Source organism: Salvelinus alpinus, chromosome 13, assembly GCF_045679555.1.
Source record: "Salvelinus alpinus chromosome 13, SLU_Salpinus.1, whole genome shotgun sequence".
Taxonomy (NCBI): domain Eukaryota; kingdom Metazoa; phylum Chordata; class Actinopteri; order Salmoniformes; family Salmonidae; genus Salvelinus; species Salvelinus alpinus.
The window spans coordinates 28,581,672-28,603,894 of NC_092098.1; the positions used below are offsets into that span (position 1 = coordinate 28,581,672).

A 22,223-nucleotide genomic window follows, 5' to 3' on the forward strand; every position below is an offset into this window, starting at 1 on the left:
TAGGAAAGACTGAGGAAGGGAGGGAGGGAGGAAGGGAGGGTAAGAGGGGAGGAGGAAGTGAGAGGGAGGATGTGAGAGAATATGAAAGATTTTAGAAAATGTAGAGCCTTTAAAAAAGATATCCAGAGACTAGCTTATTCTTTACCTTCAGTAATGAGGTATTCTCTGCAGTATCTCAAGTGCAATCACAGCTTTTCAAAAGAGACACTCAAATAGAGAAAATAAAGAAATGAACAGAAAGAAGGGACCCCTCGTGTACACTTGATTTAGCTCTCTTCAAAGTTCTCTCTAGATTTTCTGCTTCTTACATGATCAATTTATTCCCTGCGTGTTTCTGCTGGGTTATTCTGTAGACCCCCGCTGTTTCCATTTGTTTCAGCTGATTTAATGAACCAAGCCAGGCAATGGAAAACAGGTGTCTAGAAGCACACAGAGACAGAGAGAGAGAGAGATTAAATGAAAAGATAGAGAATGACAGAGGGAAGTCAAAAGAGAGACTGTGAAAGAGAATGAGGGGAAAGTAGAGGGAGTGTGTGTCTTATACTGAAATATATTGTACTGCTCCAATAGACCAGCATCAGTGGAAGTAGTTGACTACTCACTTAGCCACACTTTCATCACACTAGGAGTTTCAGTAAGGCAGCATAGTGAGATTTGAACGAGACGGTTTGCCAACAAGACAGATTCACACGATTATCTCTGCAGGTTTTTTTCACTTCATTACATCAGAACTGAGCAACAATGGAGAACATCTCTGCCTTGTTCTACTCTCTTTAAATACTCATAGAAAAGAGCTTGGCAGGCCTAAAATGTATTGGCCTTATTTGTGGTGCCAGTGGCATTAGACCATTTTTTTAATTGTCACATACACCCGATAAGTGCAGTGAAATGTTTTCCTATTATCGATAATAAATGAACTGGTCTTCAGTCTGCTAAGCTTAATAGCGAAGGCCAATGAAACTGATCCAATCAGAGGATATAGAGGAAATTGAAAGTGAAAGGGTCTGTCAGTGTGTCTCATGCAGCAAGGTTTGGTTGCGTTCCAGGCAGACTATATTGCTACATGCAGCAATGGTTGCTTGTCACATCACTAGTTATCCATTAACTTGTCCAGCGATAGTTTTTGTTGATATTTAGAAAGGTTGCCTTTAAAATAGATGAGTTAATTGCATGCTACAGTGCGTTTCCATTTAACCATTTTGTGTCGATAAAAACAGCTGAACGTAATGACGTCCCACCATAAATAAAAAGTGGTTGAAGTGTTTCCATGATCTATTTAGGCAAATTGCGCATTAGGCCTAATAAATTGGTGACAGGCTATTCCCTCCCACCTATCTGTTTCATGTCTCAGGTAGCCTGCGAAAGCCAGCATGGATAGAATGCAATAATTGACTAATATTTGCCATAATTATAATCATTCTTACGTGGCAACATATCGCCACAGTCCATGCCATGGTGAAACTTGCATTCCTGTAGATTAGAAATAATTGGATAGTGAAACTTGCCAACCAAACCGAAAAGCAAGGTGAAACAATTCAAGAATTCTTGAGTCAGGACAATCCTTGTCCTGCAAAGAAACATCATTTCAATAGTTGAATTTTTCTTTTTTAGCAAGCAGTAGGCCTTCAGAATTACATGTGGAGTGGAGCTTTATAGTTACGTGATGACATCGTGCCCCGCGTACCTTCAAAATTATTCAACAATCATAATTTATTCGAAAAACACAGTTAGACTAAAGAAAAAATACACCCGTTGAACAGATAAAAATGTTGTCGATCTTTAGAACATTTCTAGTGGTTAAAATCGTTTGGCCAGTAACCAGGTTGCTGTTTCGAATCCCCGAGCCGACTAGGTGAAAAATCTGTCGATGTGCTCAAGCAAGGCACTTAACCCTAATTGCTCCTGTAAGTCGCTATGTATAAGAGCGTCTGCTAAATGACAAAAATGTCAAATGTATCCTACATCTGCCGTTTCCATTACACATGTTGCAATAATTTGTGACATTGCTTTTGTAGAATAAACGTGGGTCGATGGAAACCTGCCGACTGACTGATATGGTCAGGTCTGGCAGGCAACTGCAGTGTAGTCTGCCTGAAATGCGGCCCTTGTGTTTCTCTGACTGTCTCATCTGAACCCTGGTGATGCTTCCTGTGTACTAACTTCCTTTTCCTGTGTGGTTTCCAGGGGCCGGTCCCAGGAGTGGCACAACAGAGTGAGTGGACACCTACTGGCTTCCAACCTGCTGGCTATCAGGGACTCCTTCAGACCTGACCATAGACAGACCAAGATCTGAGTCATAGTCCCGAGGCAGAGCCCAGGCCTTGTCGAGCCGAAAGAGAGAGGAGAACAACACAAACAGATAGACAGAGACAGAAGCCTCCAGGCATAAAGCTGTAGCAGAGGAAATGAAAGAGGGAGTAGAAGGCAAGAGAGGAGGGGGAGCTGAGAAGTTGTCTTAAACCCGAGACCTGATGTGAATTCCAGAAGCGGACTCACAGCAGGGGTCGTCTGATGAAGTGTTCAGGCGGAGGCGGCAGAGCTTTGCGTTATCAAGAGTGACTCGGGAGCCTGTCACCGTAATGAAATGTCTCATCCCATTTAAGTGACTGTTTCAGGCCTAATGCATGGCAGGGGGGCCTCCGGCAGAGAGTTGGAACAGGGCCTTGTGTGACAGTTCAGTAGAAAATATACCTTTTTGGCGATAAAACCCTCGGTTGGTCACACTTTCAAGCAGGGCAAAGTCAAGGATTTAGGAAAGCCTTGTCTTGCAGTTGAGAACTGAGGAGATTCTCTTGTACATGTGCCATTGTGACAGATATCCAGCGAGGCAGGTTGCGGTCCTCAAAACTGTACTCTGTAAATTATTTTACTGTCAAAAAAATATCATTACTTAATTTTACTTGTATGTGTGTATTTGACTTGACACTTCAGTGTTGCTCTGGTTTTAAAGTGTGTCTAATGTTGTAAACTTACAAATGTATGACACAGTATGTTTATACATGTACATATTCATAAATGTGTGCTTTATCTTATTAAATGGCTTATATTTCTTAAAATTAAACAAAATATGTATTTAGCAATAGTAAGAGATTTATTTATATATTGTTTTTTAAGATGAAAAAAACTGCAGCGTACCTTTTTTGTAATAAGTGTGCTGAATTGAAATGATACATCAATAATGACAACTGATTAAAATGTTGATTTCTCTATAGCCTTCTCGCTTTTGTGTGTGTCGTGTTGATGGCCTGCTTGAATCCCAGCCAGTCACACTGATTGTTCCCTCTGAAGACCCTGAAATAGCGAACATCCAGAGGAAGATGTGTCACACTGCTTCCATCAGAGAAGATTTACAGGTCTGGGCTTATGATGTACATTTCCAAAGACAAACATTCTCTCCCTGTTACAATACACTTAGGAAATTATGTATGCTGTCAAACTGCCCACTCGTGTCATATTTGCATAATTTTCATTTGCATATCGTATTGAGTCATCTCCAAGATGACAATTCAATCCCCTTTAAAACACTTAGTACTGAGGCATTCCCCTAAGATCAGGAATATGCTGAATAACTGCATGAGACTGGGAAGTAAAAATACCTCACATGGTTAGGCAATCAGGCTGGATATAAAAGATGACGGTTGGAATTCCTATAACATTCTTTAATAACAGCAACGTATAGCATATAACAGCGCTAGTGACTGTGGCGAAGATTTCAGATTGGGTTCGGGTAAATCCATTCCATAAGGTTGCGCAATCAGTAAGTGTCTTGACAACTTGATGACTCTAACTCAAAAGGTCAAAAGAGGTCATGATGGAATCAGGCCAGAAATATTACAACAGATCCTTGACGCCTAACCTCTCACCACCTAACACTTGGTAACCTAGTAGTATAGCACGAAAGACCGGGATGTTACTACAGTCCATGGAAATTGAAGTAGACACTTGAGGAAAAACACATTAATTTTGTGCAGTGAAGTCACCTGGCTGGCTGACCCAGAGGGGCAGAATAAGATGAAACCATAGACTACTGCTGAGGGATCTATATTCCTATTGTTAATGCACGTGCTATTGAAGCTTGGTGTCAAAACAACGTGGCAAACCATTTTCCTCCTGAAGCCTCTGTCAAAACTCCTTTAGCATATTGTCCTTCAACCAGGGACCTGCACACCAAAGTACCCATTTTGTGGAAGACATACATTTTTAATAAAGGCACTGGGAATCACTGAGGAGCGGCTATAAAGTCATGCAGTGAAATGATAAAAGATGAATACAAATAAAGTGTATGGATATTTAATACGTTCTGGTGATGGATCATACACAGAGACTTCCTCTTGGCAGTTTATGAGCTCAACTCGAGTTGGAACAATATTATATTGCTCACCTCGCGGCATCCTTTACAGCATAAGTTCATCTACAACAGTGCATAACTTTCCCATGGGCATACACAGCCTTACAATTAAAGTCTTGAGGGCTGCCTCAGAGTGTGAGATCTATAATTTATCATCTATAAAGAGTTGGTTCTCTAATTTAGTGCGCCTGCTAACACAGAACACTTAGTTGAAAGAGACGACAGAGAAAACAGTTGGTTTTGGGGTTATTCAGGCTAGTCCAACTTCATTTGAGAGGCTAATGAGAATAGTTGAAGGCCACAAGTCTAATAAGTATGCAACCACATGCTGTGTCAAACTCAATGAAACCCTGGCATGGGGCAAAAGTCCTCACACAGTAATGAGTGAAGTGGAAAGCCATGGACACCTTATGCTCCAATGGATCTGAAAGTACCAACTATGTAAAGCCAGTTAAGGCACAAGCTGTGCGAAGTCTTAGATGCACCTTGTTAATCGAACCTGCACAGAAAATATGGTATTTTAGCCAACAATGTAGCTCCAACCATAACAGCATGGGCTATTTGGCATCGAAAGACAAACCAATTAAGTCTTCTTGCTATTTCTCCTTCCCCTTGTTATCATGTGAAATTTAGAACTTCAGTCTGGTGTAATCGATACCTGTGGGTTTACGGCTACCTGTGAAATGAGTAAATAATATGCAATGGTCCACTTAGCTGGGCTAATCAATTCCATTAATCACACAGCTGATTATCAGGATGGGACAAGGCATTCACATCACTGGTGTTCATTTAACCTTGGCATGTATGGAAATAACCAGGGTGAGGAGCTACTACCACTGTCACCGGGGAGAACAAAGGTTGTCCCCAAGTCTCTCTGTTGCCGGATAAACACTATAGGGAAAACTGAGCCTAGCCAAGCTGTACTGGGCTGGCCTGGTTATGGATACACCATTGTTGTTGGAACCATGCTGAAAAGGACAATTTGAAAATAAAATAGAGCCAGCACAGTATGGTTTGGGTCAGCCATGTAGTGTGAATCAGGCATTTAAATCTCCACTGTATGAAAATTATGGAGTCTAACAAAAATATATAGCATTGAGTATTGACATGAAAGTGGATTGAAAAGTATGAAAAATATAATTCAAACACCATTGATTCGCAATCTTTTTCAGGACAAGCAAGAGTCTTCACTTGGCTCTCTGTCCTCAAGTGACCAATAACACAGGTGCCTGGGTTTCAAATATATAGACTTGGATGACAGATGGGATAGCTGGACAAAGACGACAGAAAACCTTCTCACTGTCGACTTCAAAAGGCAAACGTCCCAAAAATGATACTCAAAGTCAAAATAATGTGCTCTATTTTAGCGACACGCTTCAAGAACGAATGGATATGTTTAGCTACTTAAGCATCTTTTTTTGGACATGTCCCTTCGCGATCTACAGTGTGCTGGATGTTTCTCTTGTATTTCATCTGAAATAGTGTTTATTGATTTACTACAATAAACCAAGATAAAATGTAACACAGCCATCTTGGACCCCATGTACAATGATTGAGCTGTAGCCCAGGTCAGTATTGCTGTTTTGGCAGCCTCTCCAGCCATTCCTCAATCTCTTGGTAGGTATTCTGACATTTATATGGAGAAAGATGAGCATGTTGCCAGTGCATTTTTTAAAAACGTTTTACAAGCAGTTTATTTTATTTAGTATACAGTAAAATCCCAGGTGACATTAATGGGTTGAAGAGTCCCCACCCCTTGTAGTCTGAGGAGTTGGGAGGAGGGCATGGTGATGTCACTGAAGTCACATCCTGGAAACCGGGTTGATGCCCAGGATGTCGAAGCCTTTAGCCATGATGGCGGCAGTGGCGTCGCACAGGAGCATCCTCCACATGTTCACTTTCACCACCTCACCTGTTGAGTGAGAGAGATGGGTAAACACATAGATCTTAGGTCATTTCATCCAATCAAATTCCACTAAAATCACATAACATTGCTTAATAACAGAACAGTCACTAAATAGATGTGATGCTATGCAATATTCACAACTCAACGATCCATGGGGCATATTGCTACACGATGAGAAGATCCAATAGAAATTAAAGCTGCAAGCAGTGTTGATGGAGTTCAGCTGTGTGCCCATTGTGCCAGGACAAATTGAACACATTGCCCTGGGATGACCTACTTCTTTACTGTTTACCACACTTACCAAATCAGAAATCAAAATCAAACTGATCATGCAATAGAATACGCTTTTGATGTATTTTGGACCAGTTTCAATGTTGACTTCTTTAAACGTCTTCTTCTCCAGAACCGCTGGACTGATCGGCAACATATTTGGAATATAGCATCTATGGATGCACATCTTCAAAAACACACTATTTTCCAAGATACCAACTGAAATAATATGGCCGCTATGAGACAATGAGCTTGCATGAATGGTTTTTCCTGTACAACAATTTGTACAACAAGTTCTGTACAAGTTCTGTACAACAATGTGGCCAAACTGAACCATACTTTACAGGTTAGCTAGACTCATAACCTTGAGCATGAATTTCCGAATTTCATCACTGTCAAACAGATCGAGATATCAAAATGTGCCCATTATAGTGCCACCGTGTGGTCAATATAAAAGGTGCTTGTTTGTTGTTGTTTTTTACCCCTATTTCGTGATATCCAATTGGTGTTTACAGTGTTGTCCCATCGCTGCAACTCCCGTACGGACTCGGGAGAGGTGAAGGTCGAGAGCCATGCATCTTCCAAAACAAAACCCTGCCATGCCGCACTGCTTCTTGACACACTGCTCGCTTAACCCGGAAGCCAGCCGCACCAATTTGTGGGAAAAGGACATCCCGGCAGGCCAAACCCTCCACTGACCCGGACAACGCTGGGCCAATTGTGCCTCATGGGTTTCACTGCGATGCAGTGCCTTAGACCACTGCTCCACTCGCGAGGCCCCAGTTATGCTGAATCTTGACAGTGTTTCCCACATGTACCAAGTTGAATTACACTACAAATATCCATGACTGATTTATAGGCATTTATGTGCGAAACCACGCCCATTTGAATGTTTATTGGTCAGTAGAGGCCATGTTATTTGACATACTAGCCTGGAAAAAAGTACTTTGAGACACCTTGGTCCATAGATGCCAGATATCAAGTTTCGTGCAGATCGGTCATTTGTGCTAGAGTAGCAGCGTTTTAAGCATTTTTCACAAAATTCCAAATGGCAGAAAATCCATCATGACGGACTTTATGGGTCCTTAAGGTAAATGTGTTCCTTGTGAGCAGAAAGATCTACACACTACATTTCAGGACTCTAGTTCAAATGGGGTGAAGGGCGTGAGCTTTCAAAGTTGGCATTTTCAATCACTTCTTATAGCGCCACCATTGGCATGGCAATGCATGAGAGGGTGTAGCCCATGGGCTTTTACCATCACGCCAAGTTGGGCCGTCCTAGGCCTTACCATATCATGGGAATTTGCATGTTATTTTCCTTGGGGGAAGAACCCGGTATAATAATAATGAAAGCCAACAAATACAATATGGTTTCATCAGCATTGCTGCTAAATCCCTAATTAAGATGGTAATGAGGGGGAGGGCAAATTACACAGACGGGACATTAAGGACATGGACGTCATTGTAATTGACAAACAATACCATTTCCACATTAATTTACACTAACAAACAAGGCAACAGTAAACATGTCGTCCCCCACGAATGATGCAGCACCCCCCCCCTTGGGCCAAATTAGATATCGGGTGCGAATAACAAATGTCAGTTAAAGTAATATATACTGAGACAATCCTTTTCTGTACGGACCTAGTTTTTGGGCACGGGGGCATTGTCATTTGAAACAGGAAAGGGCTTTCCCCAAACTGTTGCCACAAAGTTGGAAGCACAGCATCATCCAGAATGTCATTTTATGCTGTAGCGTGATGATTTCCCTTCACTGGGAGTAAGGGAAATCAAAACACAACTCAGTGGCTGAAACGCATTAAGAAAAAAAGAAATTCCACAAATTCAATTTTAACAAGGCACACCTGTTAATTGAAATGCCTTCCAGGTGACTACCTCATGAAGCTGGTTGAGAGAAAGCCAAGCGTGTGCAAAGCTGTCATCAAGGCAAAGGGTGGCTACCTTGAAGAATATCAAATATATTTTGATTTGTAAAAAAAAAAAAAAAAAAAAGTTACTACATGACTCCATGTGTTATTTCATAGTTGTCTTCACTATTATTCTAGTACAAATAAAGAAAAACCCTGGAATGAGTAGGTGTGTACAAACTTTTGACTGGTACTGTACTTCTGTATATATATATATATATATATATATATATATATATATATATAGTTTACATATTGACATAGTAAAATAAGTATACAAATGTATATGGAATTGTCATGCTGAAACCCTCAAAATAAACACCAATGGTATTCACTAAGTTGAATGTTTATATTTAGGATCAGGTTTAAAGCTATGTCATTCTATATTAAAATCATTTTATTTGATTATTTTACATGTGATAATAACAGACACCTGTGGTAATCTGAAGTGCCCCAAAAGGCCACTAAATCCTTGAAAGATACATCATTTCTGGAAGATTACTGGTCAACTTTGAAAGTTTCCAATAATATACCCTTCCTTTGCAACCCTAGTCATGAGTGCATTCAGGTGCGTGTTTCCGCTGTGAATTTTCTTCAGAATTGACAAACATAGGCTCATTTTGTTCAGAACAACCCAAGGTATGACACCATGTCATCTTGTAACTGTACATCAAACATAGTGATCATGAACACTGACACTGTATATGACATGAGTTTTATGATATGGAGATGTGAAGTGCACATTTGGAGTCCTCTTAATGCACAGCATTTCCCTCACTCAGACAAACAATATGCTAAAGTTGCCCAATTAGCGGGAGGATGGGGGCAACTTCTTGTTGCATGCAGTGCTCAAATCTGCCATTTTCAACCGGGATATGGGTATGAGGTAAAGGGTAAAATACTACTGTAAATAGTAATTACAGCGGCTGTCTGGGATCATTTAGAACAGTTATGGGAAATCATAGATCAATTCGGAATTGTATAGTTCTATAATACACTTTAAGCACTTAATGTGATGCTTTGGCTAATGTGGCCTAGAATTCACACAGTTTGGTGGCGAGGAGGGCTAGCCTGGGCGCTAACTTGAGAGCAGCATGTTAAACTAATACACTTTTATCTACTAAACCCTGGGTAATAGGACTTAGCATTAGCGATGTGGCCCACAGTAGGGTAAATGCTAACAGATGCTAGTGGATCGGTTAACAACGATGCTTGCTCTCTGACGCCACCCCTCTGACTGGTGTTTGTGATTGTCCCTCTCGGTGGGCTATTTAGGATTATATGAGAATAGCAGAAGTCTGGGGCAGTGCATGAAAGCAATTACCAACTGGCAAAGCCAAGAAATATCTCAGATTTAGAACCAGCAAAGATATAGAACCAGCATTTAGTATGGATCATTGGATGGATGGATGAATAGATGAATTGAGACAGACAAATAGACTGATAGAAAGATGGACAACTTTCATTCTCTACCACCCCAGGGTCTCTTCCCTACCGGTCTGGCGGTCCTTCTCGATGCAGTAGCAGCTGTCGTAGAATTCTGTGAAGGTGGTGGCCAGCTCGTACAGGTAGTCACACAGCGTGTGGAGCAGGAGGTCATCCAGGATCTTCTGCAGGATCTCAGGGAAGCGCATGAGACACTTGCCCAGCTTCCACTCCTTGTCGTGCTGCAGGAGCACATCCGTGGTCTCTGCTGCTTTACGGAGCGCCACCTCGTCGATGTTAGCCAGCCGGGCTATGGACCTTCAGATATAGATACAGGAGGGGAAGGGATATTAAGTTGAGTAGGATATTAATGTCAGACAACGTTTTTTTCCCTCTTCATTTTATAAGGTGTGCATACTGTATATTGTGATAGCCTGCCTATGCAGTTATCATATAAATACATGATAATAACAACACTTGTTAGGTGGAACCACAATGGACAAGATAATAGGTGATGCTGCTGGTCCAGACAGCTCAGTTGGTTGGAGCATCAATGGCTATCAAAAGAGACTATATCTGTGTAATCAAATGATCCCAGAACAATGCCTTTGTGTTATCTAACTAGCCATCTACAACCACAGATTTACAAGATGAGCAGCATCCTGGGGTTTCAAACAATGCTCAATCAAGCAAAATAATAAATACATAAATAAAAAAAATCACTAGGGGTGTAACAACAGTACACGTACCGAACCTTTCGGTACAGGAACCTCAGTTCGGTCCTCTCTGTGAACCTGAATGAATACATAAAAAATATACACTAGGCCTATAGGCTTAAGCCTACGGTGTGTTGTATGCCATCGCCTTGAGTAAATCAAATCAACTTCTATTTCTCACATGCTTCATGTGGACTAAGTGAAATGCTTACTTACCGATCTGAAAAAACATTGTATGCTATTCTGATAAAAACAACTACAGCCTATGCGCACGTTGTAATAAAAATGTATATCTTAACTGGCACATTTCAAACTATCCTTTTGTGAGGCGCAGCGGGGAACTATACTGAACAAAAATATAAATGCAACAATTTCATAGATTTTACTGAGTTACAGTTAATATGAGGAAATCAGTTAATTGAAATAAGTGTATTTAGGCCCTAAACTATGATTTTCAGATGACTGGGAATACAGATATGATTATTGGTCACAGATAACTTTTTTTTTAAACAAAAAAAAAACAATGGGCCTCAGTATCTCGTCACGGTATTTTTGTGAATTCAAATTGCCATCGATAAAATGCAATTGAGTTTGTTGTCGGTAGCTTATGTCTGCCCATACCATAACCCCACCGTCACCATGGAGCACGCTGTTCACAATGTTGACATCCGCAAACCGCTCGCCCATACGACGCAATACACGTGGTCTGTGGTTGTGAGGGCAATTGGACGTCCTGCCAAATTCTCTAAAACGACGTTGGAGGCGACTTATGGTAGAGAAATGATCATTCAATTCTCTGGCAACAGCTCTGGTGTACATTCCTGCAGTCAGCATGCCAATTGCATGCTCCCTCAAAACGTCAAACATCTGTGGCACTGTTGTGAGACAAAATTGCACATTTTAGAGTGGCCTTTTATGGTCACCAGCATAAGGTGCACCTGTGTAATGATCATGCTGTTTAATTAGCTTATTGATATGCCACACCTGTCAGGTGGATGGATTATCTTGTCAAAGGAGAAATGCACACTATGTTAGAGAAATAAGCTTTTTGTGCAGATGGAAACTGTCTGGAATATTTTATGTCAGCTCATGAAATATGGGACCAACACTTTACATGCTGCATTTATATTTTTGTTCTGTGTAGTTCTGTAAAATGGGGAGTGGTGGGGTGGATAAACCAGGATTGGGGGATCTTCCATCCTCGTTTAAATGTCCAGTTCAGGAACATTTTGGCTTCCCAGTAGATTACAACGGTGATTGACAGAGTTGTGGACAAAACGTTAACAGTATTTCGAAACTGCTCAACGAGAATAGCATATGCAGCTGCCAACACCTCAATCATGTTGGCATATTTACGCCAGTATTCCTACCACCGGAGCAAGATGGAAACGCAAAGACAACAACTTAGTCTCTGCTCTGAATTCAAGCAGCCCTTCGCAGCTGATTCTGAGAGAAAAAAGGATGATGCTGCATGTCTGTAGCTTGTTGTTGTCGGTCAATCGCAAATCATCAGAGCAGCACTACAGTCATACAACTGCCATGTGTGGCAAATCAAATCAAAGTTTTTTGTCACGTGCACCGACTACAACAGGTGTAGACCTGACAGTGAAATGCTTACTTACAGGCTCTAACCAACAGTGCAAAAGAGGTATTAGGTGAACAAAAGGTAAGAAATAAAAACAGTAAAAAGACAGTAAAAAAAGAGGCTACATACAGACACCGGTTAGTCAAGCTGATTGAGGTAGTATGTACATGTATATCTGGTTAAAGTGACTATGCATATATGATAAACAGAGAGCAGCAGTAGCGTAAAAGAGGGGTTGGCGGATGATGGGTGGCGGGACACAATGCAGATAGCCCGGTTAGCCAATGTGCAGGTGCACTGGTTGGTCAGGCCAATTGAGTTAGTATGTACATGAATGTATAGTTAAAGTGACTATGCATATATGATAAACAGAGACTAGCAGCAGCGTAAGAGGGGTTGGGGGGGGGGGGGGCACACAATGCAAATTGTCCGGGTAGCCATTTGATTAAACTAGGAGGTAAAATAATCAACTGAAGATGGAATTAAAATGATGTAATTAAAGGTTAAATATGACATGCTACAAAGACCAAGAGCCAACAGGTAGGCTGCCAGTTAATAATCTGAATGGAGGTGGTGTTGTTGTTATTTGTAACTGTAGGGCAGGGAGAAACCGCATGTACCCTCAAATAGCCTAGCTAGTTTAGTTAACTAGCTTCTCTAGGTTTGCTGCAGTCGTAATCATAATGGATGATAAATAATCTCGCTATGACAAGCTAGAAATTAGTCTACTAGTGCGAATCGGCTTGGTTGGTTGCCGTCTCTCCAGCCCTCCTTGCCCGTGTCACTCGCTCACAGTACACACACCGCAAGGCCCCTCTGCCTGCTAGAGCGGCACCGCTCCCTCCCTCGCGCTTTATCAGCTCTGGTTAATAAAGTAACTTACAAATTGACTTTTCTACTGCTTCCCTTACTGGGATCAGATCAGACCGGGTCTGAATCGAACCAGGTCAATACGAAACGGGTCTTGTTGTGCTCGGGTCCTTTCAGAACGGGTCTATATTTTTTTAAACTTAATTAACTACAGTAACTGTTGGCATTTAATTTTCCCACTGTACCGAAACCGAACCGTGACTCCAAAACCACAATACGTACCGAACCATGAGTTCGGTGAACAAGTACTCCCCTAGTGTGTACGTGTATAACCCCAGTCCCCCCCAAGTGTGGGTCTGCCGCCACCTGTGAGTGCTTTATTGACTCAGTGTGTTTCCATCGACCATCCTGGGCGAAACGCCTCTTTCCCCTCCTTCTCTGTGTGCAGATCAATGGAGACAGACTGGGCGCAATACCACTGAGCCCATAGTACATTCAGGGGAGGGGAGAGAGAACAAAGGGAGGGGCTGGTTGTCGCTCCCAACGGCCCAGCGAAGGATCACCTGATGCGGGTGAAGGCGTAGAGCAGGTAGGCGGCCGTGTTGCCCCGGTCATCCAGCATCTTGTCGAAGGAGAACACGTAGTCGTTGATGCGGTTGTGGGACAGGTCGGCGTACTTGATGCAGCCGAACGCCACCGAGTGCTGGGCCTTGGTCAGCTCCTCTGTGCTCAGCACCTGAGTTAGACATGATCAGAGTTCCAGGCAATCAGGCATGTGTTCAATCCACTGGGCATCTGACACAGATCACAACTTGTTTCTGTGTGTCACAACACATCTGGGACAGGTTGAAGTACTGTACTGCTATGAGTCTGACCTGTCATTCATGCCTTAAACCCCACATTCCCCACTGGACACAGTCTAATTCTTCCAACATCCACGTCGAGTCCAATACCCTCTTAGGAATGGACAGGCTCACACCTAGAGAGAGTGGGGATGTGTGTGGATTGTGTTCTTTAGTAAGTGTGTGTATAGGGTTTATGTGCATTAGTGTGTTTTGAGCAGTGCGGGCAGGTGTATTTAAATTAGGTTGGGACGAGAAGGTGGCCTGCCCCGTGGTGCCACTGATGCCAACTACATAGGGCATGGGCGGGGGTACGCTTACTGCACTAACAAAACAAAGATCTCAGAATAGATCTGAATTGGCTCCATCCGCCAGCATTTGCTAAATTGATTACGCCCCAGGGAGCAGGATGATTATACGCCTACTTACTTTTCTGCATAATTTAATGCAGCATGTGTAACTTTCGATATCCTTGACAATTATAGGCTTAGCGAAACCCTGATTCAGAAGACCTCCTCTTGCGTCATAGACTGAAAGAAAAGAAGAGGCGGCTGCAGTTGGCACGTAGGCAGACAGCTATGCCAGGTGGAAGCAGCGTGCGTTTCTGCCTTTGGAACATAAAGACTAGATAGAGACATCGTTCAGGCTGTAGAGATAACTATTCAGGCTGTAGTAATGATGTGTTTACACTCTACTCACAATGTGTGTGTGTCCTGCAGGATTTATTTTGATTATTAAGGCCTTGAAGAAGAGTTGACTAGTAGAATCAGGAGGGTACTAGGATGAAACAAATGGCTACACAGTATTGATGGAAACGCAGGCAGCATCTATCTCACCTTGTCTCTGTCTTTCTCCTTGAGTTTGTCCATGGACCTCTTCAGGCCTTCGTCCAGCAGGTCCATCAGCCTCACCGTGTCCCCAGACCGAGTCTTAAACTTCTTCCTGAAGAGACAGACGGAAGGACAATACTCACTCAACACTTCAGGAACTCTTCCATTCCTTCACCATTAATCCAACATAACTGGATCTGTGAAAAAAGTGGTGGTCTTACATCGCTCTATCCAATCATGTTCAATGAGTAAAATCATGTTCAATTAATTATTATGAGAAACGATGTGTGCTATTCCACTTTCTAGTATTTGACTGAGTGAACAGTGTTTGAACAGGGCTTCAGCTTCCTCTCAGCCCAACAGTGGAGTACCAGGCTCTAACCACAAACCACCACTTAGCTTGCTCCTCTCACCACCCCTCCAGCCTCTTACGACCAACACAACCCATTCTGACTGTGTTTGATGCTTTATTAATGCACTGGGTGATATTGTCTGCTCGGTAATTAGACTCCTAGTAGTCATACACACAACTAGATGATGTGTGACCAATGGGCCAATACAGCAAATGAATGGACAAATAAAACCTAAGAGTGCTAATTCAATATGCTGATAGGCTCACGCAGCAGGTGGGTCGGTGGTCTCTTGAATGGCCCAATACAGTATACAGCGCTATGAATGCTTAATTAGGCATATGTCTGTTGCCATTACGTGATTGTTGGCGTATGTGAATCTGGAGCGCGTTCATTAGACACCAAATGGAAGAAAACGTACTAAAACAAGAAGGGCTCATTTGACTTGTCCAATAAGAAGCACTCATTTTAGTTTTCTGTAAACTTTTGTTTGTTTTTGTGCGCTAATGAATACGACCCTGAAAAAAAAATCAGTAATTTGTAGACACTCACTTATCCTCTCCCAGCACCACTCCAAAGCCAGCATGCTCCACTCGTGTCACCTTGGGGTCGTACCAGCCAATCATCTGAGCCGCTGCAAACACCACCTGGAAGTGGGTGCCCTGTAGTGAAAAAAAAAACATACGCATAATTAACTACAGTCATGAATTGGGCACCAGTTAAATGTTTAGACCGAGTTTGACAGGCTAATAAGGATGGTTGCAAAACATTGCAAATAAACCTAATGACTTCACATGTACGATCCACTCCAGTAGAAAATTTTACAGCCAAAAAATGAGAGTGAACACACAGACAAGCCAATCATTGTGGTGTTGAACTGCAGTGAGAGGGCAGTACTCTGGAGTCCTCTACTCATGCCTGTCACTGACAGTATCTTACTTCTCTCCGGCTCAGAGAAACCAAGACACAGACAACTGACCCTGAGTGGATTACCTTTTCAGCAGGTGACACCGGTGGCGTCACACAGCGAGGACCTCAGAGGCACAACAGAGCTAGCCTGGTCCCAGATCTGTTTGTACTCTTGCCAACTCCAATGCTGTCATTGTAAAAGCTAGCACTCAGGCAATAATATTGGCTTTTTTTTGGGGGGGGGGGGGCTCTGCCTCCCTCAACCCCCTCCTCACCTGGCCGCTGTCCGTCACGTAGATGATGATGTCTGCCTTCTCGTCAAAGAGCCGCTGGCGCAGGGCGGCCAGGTCTGAAGTGTCGTATGTGTAGCCCCCGTCAGACTTCACCACCGTCAGGGGGATCTGTTGGCCCGGGGCAAACACTATCTTACGTCCCTCGTCCATCTCCACCAGGCCTGGAGAGGGAGAAAGAGAGAAAAAATAATTGCTGAGTCAACAGTGCCCCCTTCTGGACACGTACACACTACAGCAAACACTGTACAGTACACAGCAGGAGTTCCCAACCTTTTTCCCCAGTTTAATTTGAGGGACCTAGAAAAATCTTGCTTTGAAGCTAATTTCCTGCAATTCTACATAGTTTAGCAAAACTCAGGATATATTTTAGGTAGGCTATACATATTTTCTTTTAGGGCTCCCGAGAGGAGCAGCGGTCTAAGGCACCTCATCTCAGTGCAAGAGGCGTCACTAGAGTCCTTGGTTCGAATCCAGGTTGTATCACATCCGGCCGTGATTGGGAGTCCCATAGGGCGGCTCACAATTGGCCCAGCGTCGTCCAGGTTTGGCCGGGGTAGGCCGTCATTGCAAATAAGAATTTGTTCTGACTTGCCTAGTTAAATATGTTTCTTTTTTTTTTTAAATACAGAAAGTGAATAGATCAATTGATAGCGACAGAGTCAGACATTATATGAGACTTCCCAAGCAAAGTCACATTTCTTTGACTTCTCAACTTTAGAAGGTCATAGCTCAACTTCTGAATGTCAGAGAAACAATCCAAAGATATTCCTATGTGCATCAGGGCTGCATCTTCCTCTGGCATTTTACCTTGTTTCTAGCCTAAAGCTTTGCAGATGCATGTGCTGTTTTAGATCGGTATAAACAACTGAATATTATTTACTTTTTTTTACCCCTCAAACCAAGAAAGGTCCCATACCCCCCCACGAAAAGTTGTCTCCCCCTATGGGGGTTGTGCCCCCTTGGCTGGGAATCCCTGCAGTACAGCAACCCACCTGAGGTGAAGAGTACAATCTTAATATGAACAACATTAATATCAACTGACTGACAACGTAAAGCTATCTTTGTTTTGCTTGATTTAAACTGACTGACCTTTGGCCTCAAACTCTTTGACCACAGCGATCATTTTCTCCTGATAGAAGGACTCTCCTCTCTCGATGATCTGGATGTCCAGACAGTTGTAGACCTTCTGGAATTCTACGAGACAAAAAGACAAGAGTTGGATCTGTGTTGGAGTTCAGTAGCAACACTAGGGGGAAATCAACACCAACTACATCGTATGTCTTTGGATGAGACACGAGAAAGTAAAGTCACTCGTTGAGGAAATGAAGGAGAAAGAAAAGGATGGAGCAACCCAAATGCCCTTCCTCAGCTGGGTCTCAGTGGGGACAAGACTGCTGACTAATGAAGGCATTGAGTTTCTCTCCCTTCAGTCATCCCGCTCTCCCCGTCTGCCACATCAAGCTTTAAATCCTCCCAGAGATCACACAATATGGAGCACTGTGACACCTCAGGCCTGCCATGCCCTTATCATACACGCCCACACACGCGTTCTCACACACACACACACACACACACACACACACAGCCCAATGAAACCGAACTGACAATAGAGCAGTCACCATGAAAACTCATCACCCCATGTGAACCACCCATTTTGACGATGTCAATAACTCCAATATGGCAAACGCCACAACTTCATCTGTCTGTCTGATTGTGACCTATCATTAAAAGCTGAACTACTGTACTAGGCCTATATTTTTGTGAATTTACTTCTGATAATGTTGTCTTTAGGACTCTAGTTACTTTCGACTCTTCACAGTAATTGGCATTAGGTCTAACTAACCCTTGAACAAAACGTAGCCTTTACTATAATTTCTTACTTTCATCAACCCTTCATCTATCCATTCATCGCACCCACCATTCCTGGAAACGTCACAGATGAGGTTCCATCCTTTGATGAAGGCTGGGTCTTTGCTCTGCAGCTTGACCACACACTGGTAGGCCCTCTTCTTAAAGTCCTCCTCCTCGTCAAAACGCTTCTTAGACTCCTGGCACAGACAGACAGGGAGGAATCACTCATATCATCAGGGGAGACAATAGGTAACATATTTGATGACAGTTAGTGAGGAACAGTATGTAGTGTATGCCTAGGACAGTCTACACAACTCAACATTTGCCCAGAGGAACGGACATGCCATTTCTGATGTCATGCCCTTTAAGTATTTAAAAACCCACCACCTTCATCTGTAGTGGTCAATTTTATTAAATTTTTTGGGGTGGACTCACTTTGTAGAATGCCTGCAGATCTCCAATGGGAGGGGACACGGTCAGGTAGTTTGGGAACTTGTCCTGCAGGTGAGCGATGAGCATGCCAAACTGGGTGCCCCAGTCCCCCACATGATTCAGCCTAGGGAACACAACACAAACACATGCAGTGACGACATGGTAAACAAACAAACACACACACAAAAAAAAATAACAACAGGATATACTGCAGGGCAGGGAGTCAAATAAACTAACTGAAATGTAGGGGTTGCTCTGCCTTTGTTGGTATTCATTTGGCTTAGTCATGGTATATTACTGACTGACAACTGGTACAGCTGTTTGATAAGGTAACACAGAAACTCTACATACATTCATAGGTTATTATTGTTTAATTACTACATTTTAAGTAAATACCTGGTCATTTCTGTACCATAAAATAAAGTGATACCAGTACACTTCAAAAAAAGATCAACTGAATTTATGTCTGTCACATTTTGACTGATTTACTGACCTCAACACGTCGTAGCCTAGGAACTCAAACAGGCGACACATGCTGTCCCCGATTATGGTGGAGCGCAGGTGACCTACGTGCATCTCCTTGGCAATATTTGGAGATGAGAAATCCACAACCACCTAGAAAACACACACATCCACATAAGATTCATCCAATAGTTTTCGTGGGACATATCAGATTCAAGCACATTTAGAAAGGGAAAAGGGCAACGGTTGGGTCCATAAAAGCAGGATATTAGCCTACCTTCTTCTTGCTCTCTAAGGGAGGAGGTTGGACACCACTGAGTAGCAGGTTGGTCAGCAGTTTGGACACAAACGATCTCTTAAGGTGAACATTGATGAACCCTGAGAGCACAAAAAGTTATGTAACACAAAAGACAGAAGGAGCCAGACGTTTCACCTAGAGTGATCACATTTAAAGTGCGGGACAAGAGAATGATTTTGCAGGACATCCGCGAGACAGTGTAGCTAGCCTATATGAATTAAATATATTGGCAACCCCCCCCAAAAGAAGAATCATCTTCCCGCTCATGGTGTAGTGCTAACTTTTTAGGTGCCAGAGCGCAATAAAATTGTAAATGTACATTTCTCAAAGTCAGTACCAGTTGTGATATGGCCTATTGAATATCATTATAGAATTTACAGTACCAGTCAAATCCAAAAAGTCACGCCGGTGACGTGACAACGTGGGAGGACGTGCCCTGCGGTTCACAACTGTACGTCAGACCACACATTGCCTCTTATTTCTTCTCGCAAAGTTGACTGCTCCGCGGCTCCCGTTTTTCAGATCGCATCTTCAAGTGCCGGTAGTGTAAGCTAAACTCTGAGTTGTGTTTACTGTCAGTCTGTCACCAACAGCCTGTGACCTGTGGGTCAGAGTGTGAAATTCACCCTCCAATGCTGTGTGACAGCTCTTCCCTACCTATCCCTTTTATCGGAGGATATCGGGCTTCCTTGTCTTATGCCCACCAGCTAGTGTGTGTTGGCCACCGTACTCCGGTGCTAACCTTGTCAAGATATCCTCCACTGCTGTGCTTGTTTTCGAGGCCACCAGGCACTAGTCATCCTTCGACTATATAAAACTTGAGCGGGTCAATCCCCTAGATAACCACATCTAGGAAGATTGTTAGCCTAGCCAGCTATAAAATGTGAATTCGGATTGCTTCCCCCTGGTATTCCCTATCCATTGGTATTACTAGCATGCTACAAGCTAGCTAGTTTACCCACTCCACCTAGCTGCCAATGTGTTGTCAGCATGGCTTACCAAACGACGGGCATTTGTGCGTGTTTTGCATAAATAAGCCTCCTGCTCCAGCCCTGTGGTCATAGCTCTAAAATTATTTTGCAGGTGCTGTACAGCTCCCGACACATTATTGTAGATCTCTACCCTTACTGTGTATTGTGGTAGCTGTTGTATACAGTCTCCAGTCATCATTATATTAGTTAATTGACGAATCAGTGTACTGCATAAGAAATGTTTTATATTTATATTTTATCATTTATTTTCTTCACGAGAGAACACCGCATCACCTTGATGCTGTGCATGCATGGCTGCTCCTCTTGTGGAGCTGAACTACAAGTAGAAGATGGTCATGACCGGTGCCCCGTCTGCCTAGGCATTGGCCACCAGCGTGAGGCCCTTTCTGATCCCTGCAATAACTGCGCCATCCAGCCTGTGAAGGAAGTGCAGCTAGCCAGAGTTAAGGGCCTGGTTTTCACAGATAATTTGCGTTGATTCAAGCCCCCTGAGTCGGGACTCTCTAGCACACCCTCCAGAATGGGGGACGCAACAGAGGACTCAGATAGCAGGTCATCATCCTGACTGTTCACTCGGGCATCCAACCGGCACTTTAGTGACCAGAAGGACGACACGCCCAATATGGTGAAGGAGGTGCCAACCACTGTTGTGGATCCATTCAGTCTCAACGCTAAAGATGGGTCAGAGGAGTCATTCCGAGGCTCTGAAGAAAGCTCTGCCTCACTACGTGCGGTCCTGCACGCGGCCTTAGCTAGGCTAGAGCTTGATAATTCTCAAGCCACAGCCCCTGCAGCTAACCCATTCTTTAAGAATGTATTTTTTATTTAACCTTCATTTAACTAGGCAAGTCAGTTAAGAACAAATTCGTATTTACAATGACGGCCTACCAAAAGGCCTCCTGCGGGGACGGGGCCCTGGGATTAAAAAAAAATACAATATAAATATTGGACAAAACACACATCACAACGAGACAACAACAATACATAAAGAGAGACCTAAGACAACATAGCAAGGCAGCGACACATGACAACACAGCATGGTAGCAACATAACAACGTGGTAGCAGCACAAAACATGGTACAAACATTATTGGGCACAGTCAACAGCACAAAGGTCAAGAAGGTAGACAACAATACGTCACACAAAGCAGCCATCACTCTCAGTAAGAGTGTCCATGACAGTCTTTGAATGAAGAGATTGCGATAAAACTGTCCAGTTTGAGTGTTTGTCCAGTCGCAAGCTGCAGCGAACTGAAAAGAGGAGCAACCCAGGGATGTGTGTGCTTTGGGGACCTTTAACAGAATGTGACTGGCAGAACGGGTGTTGTATGTGGAGGATGAGGGCTGCAGCAGATCTCTCAGATAGAGGGGAGTGAGGACTAAGAGGGTTTTATAAAGAAGCATCAACCAGTGGGTCTTGCGATGGGTATACAGAGATGGACAGTTTACAGAGGAGTATAGAGTGCAGTGATGTGGAGCATTGGTGGCAAATCTGATGGACCGAATGGTAAAGAACATCTAGCCGCTCGAGAGCACCATTACCTGCCTATCTATAAATTATTTCTCCGTAATCTAGCATGGGTAGGATGGCCATCTGAATCAGGGTTAGTTTGGCAGCTGGGGTGAAAGAGGAGTGATTACAATAGAGGAAACCAAGTCTAGATTTAACTTTAGCCTGCAGCTTTGATATGTGCTGAGAGAAGGACAGTGCACTGTCTAGCCATACTCCCAAGTACTTGTATGAGGTGACTACCTCAAGCTCTAAACCCTCAGAGGTAGTAATAACACCTGTGGGAAGACGGGCATTCTTCTTACCAAACCACATGACCTTTGTTTTGGAGGTGTTCAGAAAAAGGTTAAGGGTAGAGAAAGCTTGTTGGACACTAAGAAAGCTTTGTTGTGGAGCATTTAACACAACATCCGGTGAGGAGCCAGCTGAGTATAAGACTATCATCTGCATATAAAATGGATGAGAGA

General features: G+C 43.1%; 2 protein-coding genes across 6 annotated transcripts in view; one reads left to right on the forward strand and one right to left on the reverse strand.

Annotated features, from left to right (window-relative positions):
* LOC139538055 (rho GTPase-activating protein 7-like) overlaps positions 1-3,207 on the forward strand; it is a 63,805-nt gene extending 60,598 nt beyond the window's left edge. For both annotated transcript variants that reach the window (XM_071339994.1, XM_071339995.1), the window contains exon 14: positions 2,185-3,207. In XM_071339994.1, the coding sequence (XP_071196095.1) occupies positions 2,185-2,293 (109 nt within the window). In that variant the 3' untranslated portion in view covers positions 2,294-3,207. The remainder of the gene's footprint in view (positions 1-2,184) is intronic.
* A 2,808-nt stretch (positions 3,208-6,015) lies between these two features.
* Positions 6,016-22,223, reverse strand: part of LOC139538056 (arginine--tRNA ligase, cytoplasmic-like) — a 31,811-nt gene continuing 15,603 nt past the window's right edge. For all 4 annotated transcript variants that reach the window (XM_071339997.1, XM_071339996.1, XM_071339998.1 and 1 more), the window contains 11 exons: positions 19,235-19,335; positions 18,989-19,110; positions 18,499-18,619; positions 18,131-18,260; positions 17,302-17,406; positions 16,195-16,373; positions 15,563-15,672; positions 14,667-14,772; positions 13,552-13,724; positions 9,948-10,195; positions 6,016-6,260 (listed from right to left, as the gene is read on the reverse strand). In XM_071339997.1, coding sequence (XP_071196098.1) covers positions 6,151-6,260; positions 9,948-10,195; positions 13,552-13,724; positions 14,667-14,772; positions 15,563-15,672; positions 16,195-16,373; positions 17,302-17,406; positions 18,131-18,260; positions 18,499-18,619; positions 18,989-19,110; positions 19,235-19,335 — 1,505 coding nt within the window. In that variant the 3' untranslated portion in view covers positions 6,016-6,150. The remainder of the gene's footprint in view (positions 6,261-9,947; positions 10,196-13,551; positions 13,725-14,666; positions 14,773-15,562; positions 15,673-16,194; positions 16,374-17,301; positions 17,407-18,130; positions 18,261-18,498; positions 18,620-18,988; positions 19,111-19,234; positions 19,336-22,223) is intronic.